This window comes from Typopeltis vanoorti, chromosome 21 (genome assembly GCF_054136105.1).
Source record: "Typopeltis vanoorti isolate ZY-2024b chromosome 21, IOZ_Tvanoo_1.0, whole genome shotgun sequence".
Taxonomy (NCBI): Eukaryota; Metazoa; Arthropoda; class Arachnida; order Uropygi; family Thelyphonidae; genus Typopeltis; species Typopeltis vanoorti.
Window position 1 is genome coordinate 20,461,836 of NC_143569.1, and position 18,462 is coordinate 20,480,297.

The 18,462-nt window shown below is 39.5% G+C and overlaps 1 protein-coding gene across 5 annotated transcripts in view; it reads left to right on the forward strand.

Moving 5' to 3' along the window:
• The window catches only part of LOC150094664 (NPC intracellular cholesterol transporter 1-like), a 672,338-nt gene that overhangs the window by 402,186 nt on the left and 251,690 nt on the right, over positions 1–18,462 (forward strand). For all 5 annotated transcript variants that reach the window (XM_090411086.1, XM_090411087.1, XM_090411088.1 and 2 more), the window contains exon 14: positions 301–428. In XM_090411086.1, coding sequence (XP_090267212.1) covers positions 301–428 — 128 coding nt within the window. The remainder of the gene's footprint in view (positions 1–300; positions 429–18,462) is intronic.

Sequence of the window (18,462 nt, forward strand, 5' to 3'; positions counted from 1 at the left end):
ACTCCTTGGAGGTGTCACGAATAATAATAATAATAATAATCATCTCCACCACCACCTCATCCCCAAGAAATCCAGACATTTAGATACCAATCTTTTTTGATGCTTTGATAAGATCAGTTAGAATCCCTGGTAAAATGTCAAATTTTACTTACTTTTTCTGTAGAAATTTTGGAAATCATAAAGTATAGTGTCTTGACAGTCATAAAAGTTGATAGAAGAATGTTTTTCTTAATTTCCTCCTCTTGAATATTAAAAAGGTTCTGATTTTTATGTATTTATCAAGATTCATTTCAATTTTAGGTGCCTTGACTGAAATGCCTGCAGTGAAACTTTTTGCTTTATATGCTGGAGTTGCTCTTCTCATAAACTTTATTCTGCAGATAACCTGCTTCTTAAGTTTTTTAACTTTTGATGTTAGAAGAAAACAGGTAGTATTGTTTATTTTGATCTTAATTACTGCTGTATAGTGGCTTTAGTACTATATAGTGTATACTGTAACTTTTTTTTTGTGCTACTTGTTTGTTCCTACTGCTTCTGCTTTCTGAAAATGGTGTCTGTGACAATATTGTGTCCATAAAGAAGTGCACATCTGTGGCATGGAAAGCTTCGGTATGAAGATCAATATCTACCCTGGATTTTTCCCGTTGGATGTGTTACAAGAATTGTTTCATTTATGCACCAAAAATGTGAAAAATTTGTGGACTGTTAGAGAGAATGAAAAAGAGGAAAGCATTAATGAATGTGAAAAGCATAATAATAGGTTAAAGTGTTTTGAAATTGGAGCTAGCACTGCTGTTAGTAAACAAAAAATCAATATGGAAGTGTTAGTCATGATATAAAAAGGGAACAGAGTGGAAGAGCTTAATATGAAGTGAGGAAAATGAAAAGTGAAATGAAGCATCTGGAAGATGAGATTAAACATCTAAAGAAGAGATTGTTTAATGTGATGACTGAAGAGGAAGTTAGTATTAAGAAGAAAGAGTCAAAAGATAATTGTATATTATTGTATGGGAATAATCGTTAGTGGTGTAATGACTAATAAAGTACACAAAACATGCATTGCTGGTGGAACATCATTGAATCAAATAGCTGTGCATCGCAGAGAAGGAAAGAATAAGCATCAGAATTAATGGTAGTAGGTGAATGACTTAGCTGGTGAAAACAGGAATGTTGATAGGGACTTGAGGAAGTTGCTGCAGGAGATAAAGACAGTAGTTGTTGGTAATGTCATTAGCATGTTGCCCTGATATGACAACAGTGAGTTGAGAAGGGAGCAGAGATAATGAATAGCAAGATGGCTGAGTTGTGTCAGACAAAGGGGGATTCAGTTTGCAAATCTGTGGAGTGCATTTGAAGGGAAGGTGGAATGGTTTAAAGTTGATGAATTGCATTTGAGTGAGTTTGGTGTGCATTTAGAAAATGAGTTATATGCAGGAAGAAGAATCATGTGACTGAAGATGTGAATGAGTCAAGACAAGGTGATGGAATGCATAAAGATAAGGATAAGATAGATATAGGTGACAATCAGAGTCACAATTGAGGAAATGGGAGTGGTCAGACTGAAGAGAAAGGTAGTATAGCTACTAAACAAATGTAAAGAGTATTCAAAATAAGAGAGCTGAGTATTTGGCATTGATTGAATCAGTATGCCCAAAGATAATCAGTATAAGTGAAACTTGGTTGTCTGAGGATGGTTATGCCATTATGTAACGGATTGGTCAGAGCACACTTAGGCTGTTGTGTTCAGATTTGGCCACTTGGTTTCCATTGTGATTAGGGATTTTAAGATTCAGTATGATAAACATGTTGTCAGTTGAATGGACCTCCCATGAAGTCTGCTGACTCTATGGGAGATGTAGTGATAATAATTTTAAAAAATAATAATATAATTAAGGAGCCAGTTAGGAGATTGGCCATCTTATAAGCATCAGCAATTTGGGCATATAAAAGCAGTAGCCCAGACAAGGAAATTCATTAGTGTGAAAAAGAAATAGGGAGCATGATGGATGCCTATTATACTGAGCAATACCAATGGAAATGCAGATGTAAGAAGAGACACAGTGTAGAAACTGACTGTGAGATGGTGATTAGAGAGAATGTTAGAGTAGGATCATCATTTAGTCAGAGTGTCCTCTTCTGGACATTAAAGTATGGTATAGAGATCATTGTTTAGGACATTGCAGATGATCTTGAAAAACAATAAACTTTGCAGTTTGAGAACTGGTCGGTAGGAGGAAGGGAAAGTGCTATCATTAGAAAACTATGGATAAGATTGAAGATAAGTTATTTATGTATTATCTGAGGGAGAGAGATTTGGTGACATATTGCTGGTAACAGAGCCTTCAGCAGTGCCTGAACAGAGAAATCCAAATAGAGAGAGAGAGCATCTATCATTATTATTACTATTATTACTATTATTACGGGCAACTCCAGGGAGTCATTAGACTCATCGAGGGAGGCCCCAAATCATATTCATCACACCTATTTGACATTCATACAGTATCTATCATACCTTGCCTTAAACTCATTCACTGTCACAGCATCCACCACAGACTCAGGGAGCGCATTCCACTCATTCACTACTCTAAAAGTAAAGAACCGAGCTCTAACACCTTTACTAACCACACTTTTGCCCAGTTTCCATGGATGTCCCCTAGTCCTCCCACAACCAGCCCTGTTCTCAAAAATATCTTCTGAATTAATTTTATAGAAACCCTTCAGTAATTTGAATGTCTCAATCATATCTCCCCTCCTCCGCCTATCAACCAATTTTTGCAACCCACAAATCCTCAACCTGTTCTCATACGGTTCATTCCACAGACCTGCTATCATCTTGGTCACTCGCCTCTGGACCCTCTCCACCTCCTCCCCATCAAGAAGAAACCTAGGTGACCAAATCTGAGCACAGTAGTTTAGATGGGGTCTTATCAAGGCTCGATAGAGAGGAACAATAACCTGCTTGTCTCTGCTTGTCAACGTATTCTTCAGCAACCAAGTGATTTGATGAGCTGTTTTGGTCACTTTTGCAATGTGTCCCCTAAATTTCAATTCCTTATCTACCAACACTCCTAAATCTCGTGCCTCATCAATTTCCTGGAGCACGGTTCCACCAATGCAGTAAACTGCCGCCAATCTTTTCACCCCAAAATGCATAACCTTACATTTTGCCACATTAAACTGACATCCATTCTCCTTAGCCCAGACCTCCAATCTATCCAAATCATCCTGCAAAATTTTGACGTCATCTGCATTCACTATTGCCCTACCCAACTTCGCATCATCCGCAAACAAATGAACTGTTCCTCTCAGATCATTTCCTATATCATTTATGAACAACTTAAACAGCAGTGGTCCAAGAACAGATCCTTGTGGCACACCACTAGTCACAGGCCGTCTTGTGGACTCTACTCCCGAGTAAACCACTCTCTGATATCTCTCCGTCAACCACCCTCCTATCCATCTCACCAACCCTATGTCCATTCCCATATGCTGCAATTTACTGATTAGATTTCCATGTGGAATCCTGTCAAAGGCCTTGGCAAGGTCCAGTAGAATCACCGTAAACCCATTACCCTTATCCAGTTCAGCCGTCACTGTGTTATATTACGTGAGCAAGTTACTGAGGCATGACCTACCCTTCACAAAACCATGCTGTCCCCGATACAGTATCCCATTTTCTTCTATCCAATCTTGTATTTTCCTCTTGACTATTTTCACTAAGACCTTGACAATGATTCCTGATATGCTAATCGGTCGGTAATTTACAACAGCAGTCTTGGAACCACCTTTATGCAGTGGAACTATTTTCCCCTCTTTCCACCCGCTCGGGACTAACCCAGACCCGAGACTCGAATTAAACAAAATGGTCAAGGGTACTGACAATTCTTTAGCTGCTTCTCGTACAACACGAGCTGGTATACCATCCAATCCCACAGATGTATTGACATTGAGGTTATGCAATAGACTACTCACCTCCACTTCATTAACCACAATTCCAGTATAATCTACTGGTTTATTCGTTTCTGCAATGTCACCACCTGGATGATATACTTTTGCAAAGTGCTTACTCAGTAACTCAACTATCTCAACTGATTCAGTTACCTCCCTACCATCGGCATTCTTTAAAATCAATCTGCCATGTACATTTTTCCTTTTACTTGCTACATATCTAAAAAACTGTTTAGGATTCTCTTTAGCTTGCATGGCCAATGTTCTTTCGTAATCCTTTTTTGCTTTTCTTACCACACTTGTCACCCTTCTGGCCTGCGCTTTATACCGTTCATGTGCCTGCCAGTCACCCTTCTCCTTAAATTCCCTCCATAGTTGTTTCTTTTTTTGCAACTCAAGCTTAATGGTGTTATTCATCCATTTAACCCCTACTTGATTTATTATTCGGACTCTAGGTATACAGTCAGCCATTGCTTCATGCAAGCACTTCTTAACTACCTCCCATGCACTATCAACTTCTAGTCCTTGCAGTTGTACATGCCATGGCACTGAACCAATCAAACTCCTAAGCTTGTCATACTTTCCAGCCCGATAATTCCACATGTACCCTGTCTTAATTGAAAGTTCTACACCTTTAGCCACCTCCCAAGTTAAGACCCTATGATCACTCTCACCGATTGGTGGCAATGTGGTCATATTTGTTACAGCCAAATCCTCAGATGTAATTACTAGGTCAAGCACTCTCTGACCCCTAGTATTTTCCATTACATGCTGTCGCAGATAGTTATCCCTTAATAATAAAATCCAGTTCCTTCCTCCCGTGTGTCCTCTCCTCACTCCAATCAATGCGACCATAGTTGAAATCTCCCATAATAATCACCCTCCTTCCACCCATTCTTCTATTTGCTTGTGCATACTGTCACCACCATCTTTTCCATTACCTGGTCTATAGCAGCACCCAATTGTATATTTAGTTCTGCTAGCCACAATCTCACACCAAATGGCTTCAAATGTGCTCTTTTCTCTACCCTGCAATTCAACTTCTATTCTCCTTGGCTGGAGCTCATCAGCTATCATCAACAATACTCCTCCCCCCATTTTATTCTCTCTGTCATTCCTGAACACACTATACCCATCACATTCAATCCCACTAGTTATATCATCTACAGTCAGCCATGTTTCACTAATACCTATAACCTGTGGTCTGGAAGTGCCAACCATGGCCAAAAACTCTTCCTTCTTGTTCCTAATAATCCTAGTATTAGTGTACATGAATTTAAGACCCCCATTAGCCCCAACCCTACCTTGATGCCTTATATTAACTATCCCACTCAGATTTGTTGTCCTTATTTGCTCTGGCATATTATATTCATTCTTACATTCAACTGCCTCCATAAGGACTGTATCTCTACTCCCCCCCCCCCTAACAAATCTAGTTTCCCTGAATTTGCACATCCACTACATTCAGCAACACTTTCTCAAGTCTTCTTACACCGTAACCATTCAAATGCAAGCCATCCATCTTATATAGATCCTTTCGCCCATCAAACTCACTCCACACATCCACAAATTCCACACCACTCGTCATACATAACCCACGCATAAAGTCATTGGCAATTATAGCCCTCCTTTTAAACATTTCACTGTCATACCGTGGCAAAAGACTAATCATTCTAACTCTCTCACTCTTTTCTTTTGCTACCTCAAACAATTCATTCAGGTCTTCTATCATTTCCATTTTATCTCCTTTCAAATCATTCGTACCTGCCACAACAATCATTTCTTTCACCCTTTCCTTTTGCTCTCTAATAGACGCAGTTACGTCCTTTATGGTCGCACCAGGTTGGTACGATTTTGTCAAATCCTCTACTAACACACCTCGTACTAACGAGTCTCCATACAGCACTCTATCCTTCATTTTGTTCATGTTCACATTCATACGTCTATTTTTCCTGTCATACCTTTTATTATTGGTTGGTTCATTCAGTCTACTTTTGTTCATGCACTCTAGCTGCTGTTTTGCTCTTTCTATCGCACTATTCAACAACGCGATCTCACTCAATGCATCTATCTCATCTTTTTTGTTCTCTGAGAAACCATTTATACTATCATTCACACTTTCTACATTCACACTCTCACAATTTTCATGTACAACCTTGCCGTTTCTTGTCATATCCCTATTTCCTTCATTCTGAAGGTTGACAAAAATATCACACTCACGATCCGAAATACACTTCAATTCCGCATTCTCCCTACATTTTCTACACACATTCAATCCTTTATTATCATCTAACCACACTCCGACCGCACTCCGCAAAGCGTACATTTCACAGCTAGTACACTGACTCATTTCTTTTATGCTACCGTTCTTTGATAACGATGGCGAACCTTCATTACTGGCCGCCATTTTCCTTCGCACAGGTGCCATACTTATCTATAACGTGTTTTGTCAAATTATACTTTATAACACACCAAAAATAGACGCACTAAAATACGCAAGGCAAACAAAACAAAACTACACAATATTAAGTAATTTGTATCGATAACTGAAAATGATACTTATCTTATCTGGAGCTTGCACGAACACTACACATTACGAATTCATCTAGCGGCGACTTCCCGACATAGATTATGTTATAAAACACTTTAGTACACTAACCACGCTAATAAAGCTCCAATAATATACCAAAATTAAACACTTAAGTCCATTAAATTGAATCCAAAATACCAATCATTATGATGCAGTAAGCATGCCTTCTACAGTTTTCTCTTGAAAACTGTAGAAGACATGTTTTGCCAATCATCTCGCTAAGCTGGATGCCCCAACCAAAGGCTTTAGCAATGTTGAGTAAAGGTTTCCTGAAACTTTTCATGGTTACATGTCCAGAGGTGAGTGATCACTGTTGTATGGTGGATGCCAGTTGAGTATAATATAGGGTAGAGATGATAAAAGACAGGTGTTAATTCAGATGCACATTTCTTGATACCATTGGTGGATACCATTAGGACAGAAGTCCTTCTGGTATTCAGGTGCAGTGTTTATGGAGAGCTCCTGAACAGATGTGTCATTTTGAGTAATAATTGGTGAATTTGCATAGTATTTACATAGTATTGTTTATGTTTCGTATTTTAGCGAGTCTGGGTGATTTTTGGGTGTTCTCTGAGTATTTTAAATAGTAAATTGATAGATACGATTATCGTGCACATGGCCCCCATAAAGAGGAATACACAAAGATCCAGGTTGCCATCTTTGTCTAAAAATTTTAATTTAAAGGATTTGATTCAGTGTACCGTTTGCGAAATGTATGCATTGAGAGGAGAGCGGTTGGAGTCTGGTTAAACAACAATAGTGGAGTGAATGTGTGCAGAAAGTGTAAAGAATGTGAGGATTTAAGAGTGTTTCAGGTCGTAAGAGTGATATCGTTGTCGAAAGTGAGAATCTAGGAAATAGTGATATTTGCAAGGTAGTACCTGATAGCTGTGAGCGTGGCATTGAAAGTGAGAATGAAGGTAAACATACAGAACGAATGAATGAATTATCTGAGAAAAAAATGATGAGACAGATGCAATCAGTGAGATCACTCGATTATGCGGAGCGATGACACATGGTAAATCGACAGCTGGAGTATTGGCAAAATTGTTTACTGAGCGTAGCGACTGATAAATGGCAAAAGTATGATAGAAAAAATAAGAGTATGTTAGTGAGTGTAAACAAAATGAAAGAGCGAGTGTTGTATGGAGATTCCTTAGTAAGCGGTATGTTAGTTGAGAGCTTAACAAAATCGTACCAATGTGGTGCGAACGTTAAGGATGTATGCGAGTCAGTTAGAATGCAAAAGCAGTGGGTGAAAGAATTGATAGTGGTAGCAGGTACAAATGATTTGAAAGGAGACATAATGACTATGAGTGAGGATGTGAAGGAATTGCTTGAGGTAGCAAAAGAGAAGAGTGAGAGAGTTAGGATGGTGAATCTGTTGCTGCGGTATGACAGTGAAGAGTATAGAAGGAGGGCCATAATTGCAAATGACTTTATGCATGAATTATGCAGGTTGAGTGGTGTGGAATTTGTGGATGTATGGAGTGAGTTCGATAGGCGAAAGGATTTATATATATAAGATGGATGGTTTACATGTGAATGAATTTGGTGTACTGAGACTTAAAAAGGTGTTGTCAAATGTAGTGGAAGTGGATGTGCAGAATCAGGGAAACTAGAGTTATTGGGGGGGGGCAGATATGCAGACTTTGGGGAGACAGTTGAGTGTATGAATGTGTGTAATATGCCCAAGTGAGTACGAAAGACTACAAATCAGAATGGGATAGTCAGTATAAGGCATCAAAATAGGGATGGGATAAATGGGCTTCTGCAATTCATGTATACTAATGCCAGAAGTATTAGGAACAAGAAGGAAGAATTTTTTGCCTTGGTTGGCACTTCCAGGCCACAGGTGATTGGCATTAGTGAAACATGGCTGACAGAAGATGATATAGCTAGTGGGATTGAATGTGAGGGGTATGGTGTGTTCAGGAGTGACAGGGAGAATAAAATGGGGGGAGGAGTGTTATTGATGATAGCTGCTGAGCTATAGCCAAGGAGAATGGAAGTGGAACTGAAGTATAGAGAAAATAGCACATTTGAGGCTATTGGGTGTGAGATTGAAACTAGCAGAACAAAATATACACTTGGATGCTGTTATAGACCAGGTGATGGAATAGATGGTAGAGATAGTATGCATAAGCAAATAGAAGAAATGAGTGGAAGGAGGGTAATTATTATGGGTGATTTCAACTATGGTAACATTGATTGGAAGGAGGAGAGGAAGGAAGGAAGGAAGGAATTGGATTTTATGCAATTATTAAGGGATTACTAATCTGATATCTGTTATCCCTTAACAGCATGTAATGGAAAATACTTGGGGTCAGAGAGTGCTTGACTTAGTAATTGCATCTGAGAATTTGGCTGTAATGAATATGACCACGTTGCCACCAATTGGTGAGAGTGATCATAGGGTCTTGACTTGGGAAGTGGCTAAAGGTATAGAATTTACAATTAAGACAGGGTACATGTAGAATTATCAGGCTGGTAAGTATGACAAGCTTAGGAGTTTGATTGGTTCAGTGCCATGGCATGTAAAACTGCAAGGGCTAGATGTTGATAGGGAGGCAGTTAGGAAGTGTTTGCATGTGTCAATGGCTGACTGTATACCTAGAGTCTGAATAATAAATCAAGTAAGGATTAAATGGATGAATAACACCATTAAGCTTGAGCTGCAAAAAAAGAAACAACTATGGAGGGAATTTAAGGAGAAAGGTGACCGGCAGGCACATGCACGGTATAAAGAGCAGTCCAGAAGGGTAACAAGTGTGGTAAGAAAAGCAAAAACGGATTATGAAAGAACATTTGCCATGCAGGCTAAAGAGAATCCCAAACAGTTTTTTCAAACAGATATGTTGCAAGTAAAAGAAAAAATGTATATGGCAGAATGATTTTAAAGAATGATGATGGTAGGGAGGTAACCGAATCAGTTGATATAGTTGAATTACTGAGCGAGCACTTTGCAAGAATATATCATCCAGGTGGTGTCATTGCAGGAATGAATGAACCAACGGGAATTGTGGTGAATGAAGTGGGGGTGAGTAGTCTATTACAAAACCTCAATGTCAGTACATCTGTGGGATTGGATGGTATACCAACTCTTGCGGCTAAAGAATTGTCAGTGCCCTTGATCATTTTGTTTAATTTGAGTCTCGGGTCTGGGTTAGTCCCGAGCGGGTGGAAAGAGGGGAAAATAGTTCCACTGCATAAAGGAGGTTCCAAGACTGCTGTTGTAAATTACTGACCGATTAGCATATCAGGAATCGTTGTCAAGGTCTTGGAGAAAATAGTCAAGAGGAAAATACAGGATTGGATAGATGAAAATGGGATACTGTATGGGGGACAGCATGGTTTCATGAAGGGTAGATCATGCCTTAGTAACTTGCTCACATTTTATAACACAGTGACGGCTGAACTGGATAAGGGTAATGGGTTTACAGTGATTCTACTGGACCTTGCTAAGGCCTTTGACAGAATACCACATGAAATTTAATGAGTAAATTGCAGCATATGGGGATGGATAGGAGGGTGGTTGATGGAGAGATATCAGAGAGTGGTTTATTCAGGAGTAGAGTCCAAAAGAGGGCTTGTGACTAGTGGTGTGCCGCAGGGTTCTGTTCTTGGACCACTACTTTTCAATTTGTTCATTAATGATATAGGAAAGGATCTGAGAGGAAGTGTTCACTTGTTTGCTGATGATTCAAAGTTAAGTAGAGCAATAGTGAGTGCATAGGATGTCAAAATGTTGCAAGATGATGTGGATAGTTTGGAGGACTGGGCTAAGGAAAATGGATGTCGATTCAATGTGGCAAAGTGTAAGGTTATGCATTTTGGGGTGAAAAGAATAGCAGCAGTATATCACATGGGTGGAACCTTACTCCAGGAGATTGATGAGGCCAGTGATTTGGGAGTGTTGGTGGATAGGGAGTCGAAGTTTAGGGGGCACATCGCAACAATGGCTAAATCAGCTCATCAAATCACTTGGTTGCTGAAAAATACTTTAACAAGCAGATACAAACAAGTTATTGTTCCTCTGTATCGAGCCTTGATAAGACCCTATCTACACTACTGTGCCCAAATATGGGTGCCAGGGTTTCTTCCTGATGGGAAGGAGGTGGAGAGGATCCAGAGATGAGTGACTAAGATGATAACAGGTCTATGGAATGAACCTTATGAGAACATGTTGAAGATTTGTGGGTTGCAAAAATTGGTTGATAGGCAGAAAAGGGGTGATACAATTGAGACATTCAAATTACTGAAGGGTTTCTATAAGATTAATTCAGAAGATATTTTTGAGAATAGGACTGGTGGTGGGAGGACTAGGGGCCATACATGAAAGCTGGGCAAGAATGTTGTTAGCAAAGGTGTTAGAGCTAGGTTTTTTACTTGGAGAGTGGTGAATGAGTGGAATAAGCTGCCAGAGTCTGTTGTGGGTGCTAGGACTATGAATGAGTTCAAGGCGAGGTATGATAGATACTACGTGAATGTCAAATAGTTGTTCTTGACATGATGTTAGGGCCTCCCTTGATGAGTCTGTCGACTCCTTGGAGTTGCCCAAAATAATAATAATAATAAGTGTTGAGGATTCTTCTGATGTCTTTGTGGTAAAAGGTCACAGAAGGCATGCATTCCAATGCATGATTCAGATCATGCATTGGAATTGGTTGAGTTGAATGATTTGGATGAGAAGGATGAGAAACATGAGTTGAATGAGAAGAATAATGCTAGTAGGTGATATTTTAGGAGATATTACAATATTGCTATTTAGTTGAGAAGTTGGATTGTGTAGATGGACAGAAATTGCACACAATAGTTTTTGTATTGAACCAGAAAGCTAACTGCCTTTGGTGCAGAAGGAGAGTTTCTACATTTAGCCCCTTTTAAAGTCGTTATGAGTCCTGTTAGTGATTGTTTCACACATGTTACAGCCTTCATTGCAGGTTATGAATGAAGATGGATATTTTGTCTCAGGCCACTACTTATTACTGGCCTAGTTGGCTGAGTGGTTAGTGTATCTGCTTTTCAACCAAGAGGCTGTGGATTCAAATCCTGCCGTGGGCATGGATGTTTGTGATTGTCTGTGAAAATACTAGTGGTGGTGGGCAGTCAGTGGATGGCATTGGTGTAGATGATGAAGATAGTTGGGATTCATTGTAGTTGGTGGGTTGAGTGGTGGAGACGGAGGGTTGTAGAGAAGATGCTCTTCCTCGATGAGTCTTTGGACTCCCCGAAGGTATCACATAATAATAATTATAGCCACACTTCTTGGAAAAAAATGGTTGGATGTGGTGGTTGGGAAGTTTGATGTAGGGAATAAAGACCCTCATTCCAACTTATAAGTTTTGTAATATGATCACAGCAATATTCTGATATGGAGAGTGGAAACAATCTGACTATGGGGAGGAGGAGTAAAAGTTTTGGAGATCTTCTCACTTGACCTTGCTGTAGTGCCAAAGGTTAAGAGATTCTGAATGGCTGAGGTGTGTGTGGGGGGGGGAGGGGGACAATTCTGCAAGAAATTAAACTTGTATGAGATTATGATCTGAATAACCAAGAGGAGAGGTGACCACAACAGTTTATCTAGAAGGAGAACTTGTTTAGTACATTCCAGAGTGTTCTAATGGAGAGAATGATTGGCTATTTGGGTTAATAGATGAACAGTTTTCTTTAGGTTATTGCTTACAATAAATACTTCAGCTTCTCTTGTGGCTTGGTCAGTGGAATTGAAAATAAGCAATCAGTTAGAATTTTAGAATTGTGGACATTACCAAGTAACAGAGTAAGATGACTTCACTGTTAGGGGTAGTGGATTGCAGAAAATCAAGTGTAAAGAATCAGAAGTCAAAGAGGTCAGAATTATTTTCAAATTTCAGAAAAAGTCAGCAAATGAATGATACATAATCTTATGCAACAGAAAGTCAAAAAGAAAAGATTCAGGATTAGGCATTCTCTGGCAAGGAATATTAGACTGCAGAAAAACTCAGGTATCACTCTTGTGGCAGAAGTAATCATACTGAGATTAGTTTGGACAGTGAAGATAGTTAAGAAAGTTAAAATGGCTGTGATTATTATTATTATTACATGATACCTCCAGGGAGTCCAAGGACTCATTGAGGGAGGGTATCTATTCTAAAACTCTCTGTCTCCACCACTCAATTCACCAACTACAACGAACCGCAACTACACCAACGCCATCTACCGCTAACCACCACCACCACCACCACCACCACTGAGTATTTTCACAGACAATCACAAACATCCATGCCCACGGTGGGATTTGAACCCGCAGCCTTTTAGCTGGAGAGCGGATATGCTAACCACTCGGCCAACCAGGCTGGCAAATTGTTGTGTGCAATAATTTAGATTTGGTTAAAATCAGGATATTGAGTTTGGATGCCTGCAAGTGATGTGATGGCAACTATCATTTTGTTGGTATTTATACCATGAATATTCATAAAGTGAATGTGGAAGAAGGGGTTTTTTTTGAGTTCTATTAATTTTTTGGGAAGGTTTGTTTTTTATTTTAACATTGATACCATATATATTTGAGTTTAATTTCTTAGACATGCTACCCATCTATTATTATTATTATTATTATTTATTATTATTATTATTATTATTATTATTATTACGGGTATCTCCATGGAGTCAGCAGACTCATCGCGGGAGACCCGAACTAGCAAAACAATATCTGTCATATCTCTTCTTGAATTCATTAACAGACGAAGAGCTCACAACTAAGTCAGGCAATGAATTCCACTCATTCACCACCCTCCAGGCAAAAAACCTTGTTCTGACACCTTTGTTAACCACACTCTTCTTTAATTTCCAGAGATGACCTCTTGTTCTTCCATCACTTTCACACAGCTGAAACATTTCCCCTGCATCAATCCTATAAAAACCTTTTAGTAATTTGAATGTTTCTATCATATCCCCTCTTCTTTGCCTATCAACCAATCTCTGCAATCCACAAGCTCTCAATCTATCAATATAGGGAGCATTTTTTATATCACTCACCAACTTGGTCACTCTTCTCTGAACCCTCTCCACAGCCTCCTCATCTCCAAGGAATCCAGGTGACCAGACCTGAGCACAGTAATCCAAATGTGGAAGTATCAATGCTTTATAAAGGGGAATAATAACCTCTTTATCTCTGGATGTCAGTGTGTTCCTCAACAACCAAGTTGAGGAACACACTGACATTGCACAACACATTGCACAACAACCTATGTGCAATCTTGGACACCTTAGCAATGTGTCCTCTGAACTTCATCTCCCTATCTACCAATACCCCTAAGTCCCTAGCCTCATCAATCTCTTGGAGTACCTTTCCATCGATGTAGTACACAGCTGGTAATCTTTTAATCCCAAAATGCATGACTTTACACTTTTCCACATTGAACTGACATCCATTTTCTTTTGCCCATTTTACCAGCTTATTTAAATCCTCCTGCAAACTTTCAACATCAGCTTGATTTTTTATTGCACTACACAACTTTGCATCATCAGCAAACAACTGAATATCTCCCTTTAAGCCGTTTCCTATATCATTTATATACAAATTAAACAACATTGGCCCAAGCACAGAGCCCTGAGGCACACCACTGGTCACCTGCCTCATTCTGGACTCGGCTCCTCCATACACCACCTTATGGTATCTCTCCCTGAGCCATTCTCCTATCCATATCACCAATTTAATATCCATTCCCATCTGCTCCAATTTGCGTAACAGTGTTCTATGGGGTATCCTGTCAAAAGCCTTAGCAAAATCCAGAAGTACCACTGTGTAGCCAGTTCCTTTGTCCAACTCAGATGTTATTCTATTATGAATAGTTAATAGATTGCTAAGGCAGGATCTACCTTTAACAAAACCATGTTGGCCTCTATAGAGTATCATATCCTGATCCACCCATTCTTGAATTTTGTCTTTAACCAACTTTTCCAATACTTTTACCACTACTCCTGAGATGGTGATTGGTCTGTAATTCAATACTGCAGTTTTAGAGCCACCCTTATGCAAAGGAACCACTTTGCCTAACTTCCACTCCCTAGGGACCATACCAGAGTTCAAACTTAAGTTAAATATCCAGGTGAGAGGGGTTGACAATTCATTTGCACATTCACGCAACACCCGAGCTGATATTCCATCTAAGCCTACCGCAGTGTTTGCATTTAAGTTTTGCAATATATTTAATACTTCTGATTCTTTAGCTTCAATTCTCACATTAGGTATTGCTATAGGTATAGAGATATCCTCACTTGGGTGATAGACTTTTGAGAAGTGATCACTCAGTAACTCGACTATTACATCTGATTTTGTCACCTCAATACCATCAGCACCCACTAAGGTTATCCTTCCGAAGTCATTCTTCCTCTTACTTGCCACATAGCGGAAGAACTCTTTGGGATTACCCTTGATCTCTTTGGCTAAGGTCTTCTCATAATCTGATTTAGCTTTTCTTACTATGCTGGTAACCTTCCTAGCTTGAGCCTTGTACTGCTCATGGGTGTCCTGATCGCCTTTCTCCTTGTAAATTCTCCATAACATTTTCTTTTTTTGAGAGCATCTAGAGAGCATCTAATCTCCATGCCATAATGTGGCCTCAATGGCATGCCTTCCTGCATATTACTATTCATAATAAATTTAGTTTAATCCTTTATCCAAGTGTGAGCAAACAAAGTTTGTGCCTGAAAGTATCTTCAGGACTGGGGTAAGGTGGTACAACACCGGGAAACTCGTTGCAAAGGTGGAGCAAGCTAACACCACTCCTATCTCAGTATCTCCCATAATGCAAAACACGTTTCCTTGCAGATATGTATAATGTTATGCATTAAGGGAAGGGGGGACCACTACCCAGACTAGTTTCGACCTTTATTGAGGTCTCTTCAGTGGAAGCCAGGCCCAAGTGGAGATACCAGGCAGAAGCATTAGCAAGGTCATCTCCACCTATGCTTCTGCCTGGTATCTCCACTTGGGCCTGTCTCCCACTGAACAGACCTCAATAAAGGTCGAAACTAGTCTGGGTAGTGGCCCTTCCCTTCATGCATAGCATTATACATATCCTAATAATTTTAGCTTAATCCTTTATCCAAGTGTGTGCAAACAAAGTTTGCGCCTGAAAGTATCTTCAGGACTGGGGTAAAGTGGTACAACACCGGGCAACTCCTTGCAAAGGTGGAGCAAGCTACCAACACTCCTGTCTCAGTATCTCCCATAATGCGAAACACATCTCCTTGCGGATATGTATAATGTTATGCATTAAGGGAAGGGCCACTACCCAGACTAGTTTCGACCTTTATTGAGGTCTCTTCAGTGGGAGCCAGGCCCAAGTGGAGATACCAAGGCAGAAGCATTAGCAAGGTCATCTCCTCCTATAGGAGCTGCCAAACGGAGTCGCCCGGTGTTCTACCACTTTACCCCAGTCCTGAAGATACTTTCAGGCACAAACTTTGTTTGCACACACTTGGATAAAGGATTAAGCTAAAATTATTATAGTCTGACCAAGTGAAAAATACACTTTCAACATCTTTCTCTAAATCCAGAGTAATTTAATAAAAAGGTGGCACACCATTTGGCAGCTCCTATAGGAGGAGATGACCTTGCTAATGCTTCTGCCTTGGTATCTCCACTTGGGCCTGGCTCCCACCGAAGAGACCTCAATAAAGGTCGAAACTAGTCTGGGTAGTGGCCCTTCCCTTAATGCATAACATTATACATATCCGCAAGGAGATGTGTTTCGCATTATGGAAGATACTGAGACAGGAGTGTTGGTAGCTTGCTCCACCTTTTGCAAGGAGTCGTCCGGTGTTGTACCACTTTACCCCAGTCCTGAAGATACTTTCAGGCGCAAACTTTGTTTGCACACACTTGGATAAAGGATTAAGCTAAAATTATTATAGTCTGACCAAGTGAAAAATACACTTTCAACATTATACATATCCACAAGGAGATGTGTTTTGCATTATGGGAGATACTAAGATAGGAGTGATGTTAGCTTGCTCCACTTTTGCAATGAGTTTCCCGGTGTTGTACCACCTTACCCCAGTAGTGAAGATACTTTCAGGCACAAACTTTGTTTGCTCACACCTGGATAAAGGATTAAACTAAATTTATTATACTCTAACCAAGTGAAAAATGAACTTTCAATATTACTATTCAGCTTCCTACAGTCATGTATTTAATTGTAGATGGCAATGGTATTATAGACCAATTAATTGGGAAGTCTCCTAGATGTGTTCCCATCAGGTTCATTCTCATACACTATCTCCAAGCACCCTGCTTAACCACTTTGCTGCTGTACCCATTGATGGGAGAGGTGCTCTAAATCTCCAATAATCATGTGATTGATACCCTTAAGAATATTACATTAATTAATTGGGAGAACAGAAGCTGTAATCTCTACTCTGGAGAAACATACCGTCAATCACTTCCAATCCCCAGTAAGCAAGGTGGTGATGTTTTACTAAGCTATTAAGGTCATCTTCCACCTAGTTGTCTTAGATGACATTTCCCACTGATAGTGACAGGGTCCCTTTAGTGGAAATATCATCTCAAGAAGATGGAGTTGACTCGACTGCAGGCAATTGTGTATTGTGCATTAGTGGCTCAGCTGTTTGTAGGTGATGCAAAATAGGGAGAAGCTGCCCTCCGCAATGATAATTCACTATTTCAAAGTATTATGTTTTATGATAATGATAATAGTAATAAAGTTATTTGTATATCACTTCTCATAAGAACAAGCTCTTCAATTTTAGGTATAATTGTTAATTATGACTCACAATGAAAAAATCAAAATACAGTTTAATGCTTAAATTCAAAAAAAAAAAAAAATGTATTCATCTTTGTATTAAAATACATAAATAGAGCAATATATATGCCGACCTGGTAGGCTGAGTGGTTAACGAATCTGCTCTCCAGCCAAAAGACTGTGGATTCAAATCACACTGTGGGCATAATGGATGTTTGTGATTGTCTGTGAAAATACTAGTGGTGGTGGTGTGTCAGCAGTAGATGGCATTGGTGTAGATGATGAGAGTGGTTGTAGTTGATGTGTGGTGGTAGAGATGACGAGTTATAGAGTAGGTGTCCTCCCTCAATGAGTCATTGGACTCCCTGAAGATGTTACATAATAATAATAACAATGAAAAGCATATAAGTGCAAGTTGTTAATGTGGCTGGCCTAGTGAGAACATCTCTACTCTTACAGACTGTGGGCATGGATGTTTATGAATGTCTTTAGATGGTAGATAAATTTGCTTATACATCCGAGAAGCCAATTCTGCTTATTGGAGACCCAAAGTTGCTTGATAAGTTTCATATTAGTTGTCCAGAGTTGGATTTCTGGATTATAAAACCCGTATTCCATTCTTAATGTATTATGGGTTTACAACTGTTTATAGGTAAGAATCGATATTAAAAAAATAACACACACACACATATATATGTTATATATATATATAACATATATATATGTGTGTATATGTGTATATATGTGTGTGACTGCTTAAAAAGAAGTCAATGGACACCTCCCGGGCAAGTTTCACCGTGCCATGTAACAAGTCACATGTTTGTAGCCAGTCTAAATTGGAGAAATATGATGCACCCAAGTCAGAGCAACTGTGTTGAAATGGCTGCAAGAAGGGAGCTGACTGAGTTTGAAAGAAGTGTTGTGAGAGAACACCATTGCAGGCCTATTTGTTTGGCAAATTGAGTCATCTGAGGTCAACTGTCAGTGATACCATACTGAGATGGAAGTGCAGGGAGTTAACTGCAAGTGCTACCCTTAGTGGATGACCTACTACACTCACTGAGCATGACCATAGGGTGCTATGAATGATAATATGTATAAAAATGCCATTCATTGGCTAAAATATTGAATGTGGAGATTGGGCATCAACTGGAACACGAATCTGCATAAATA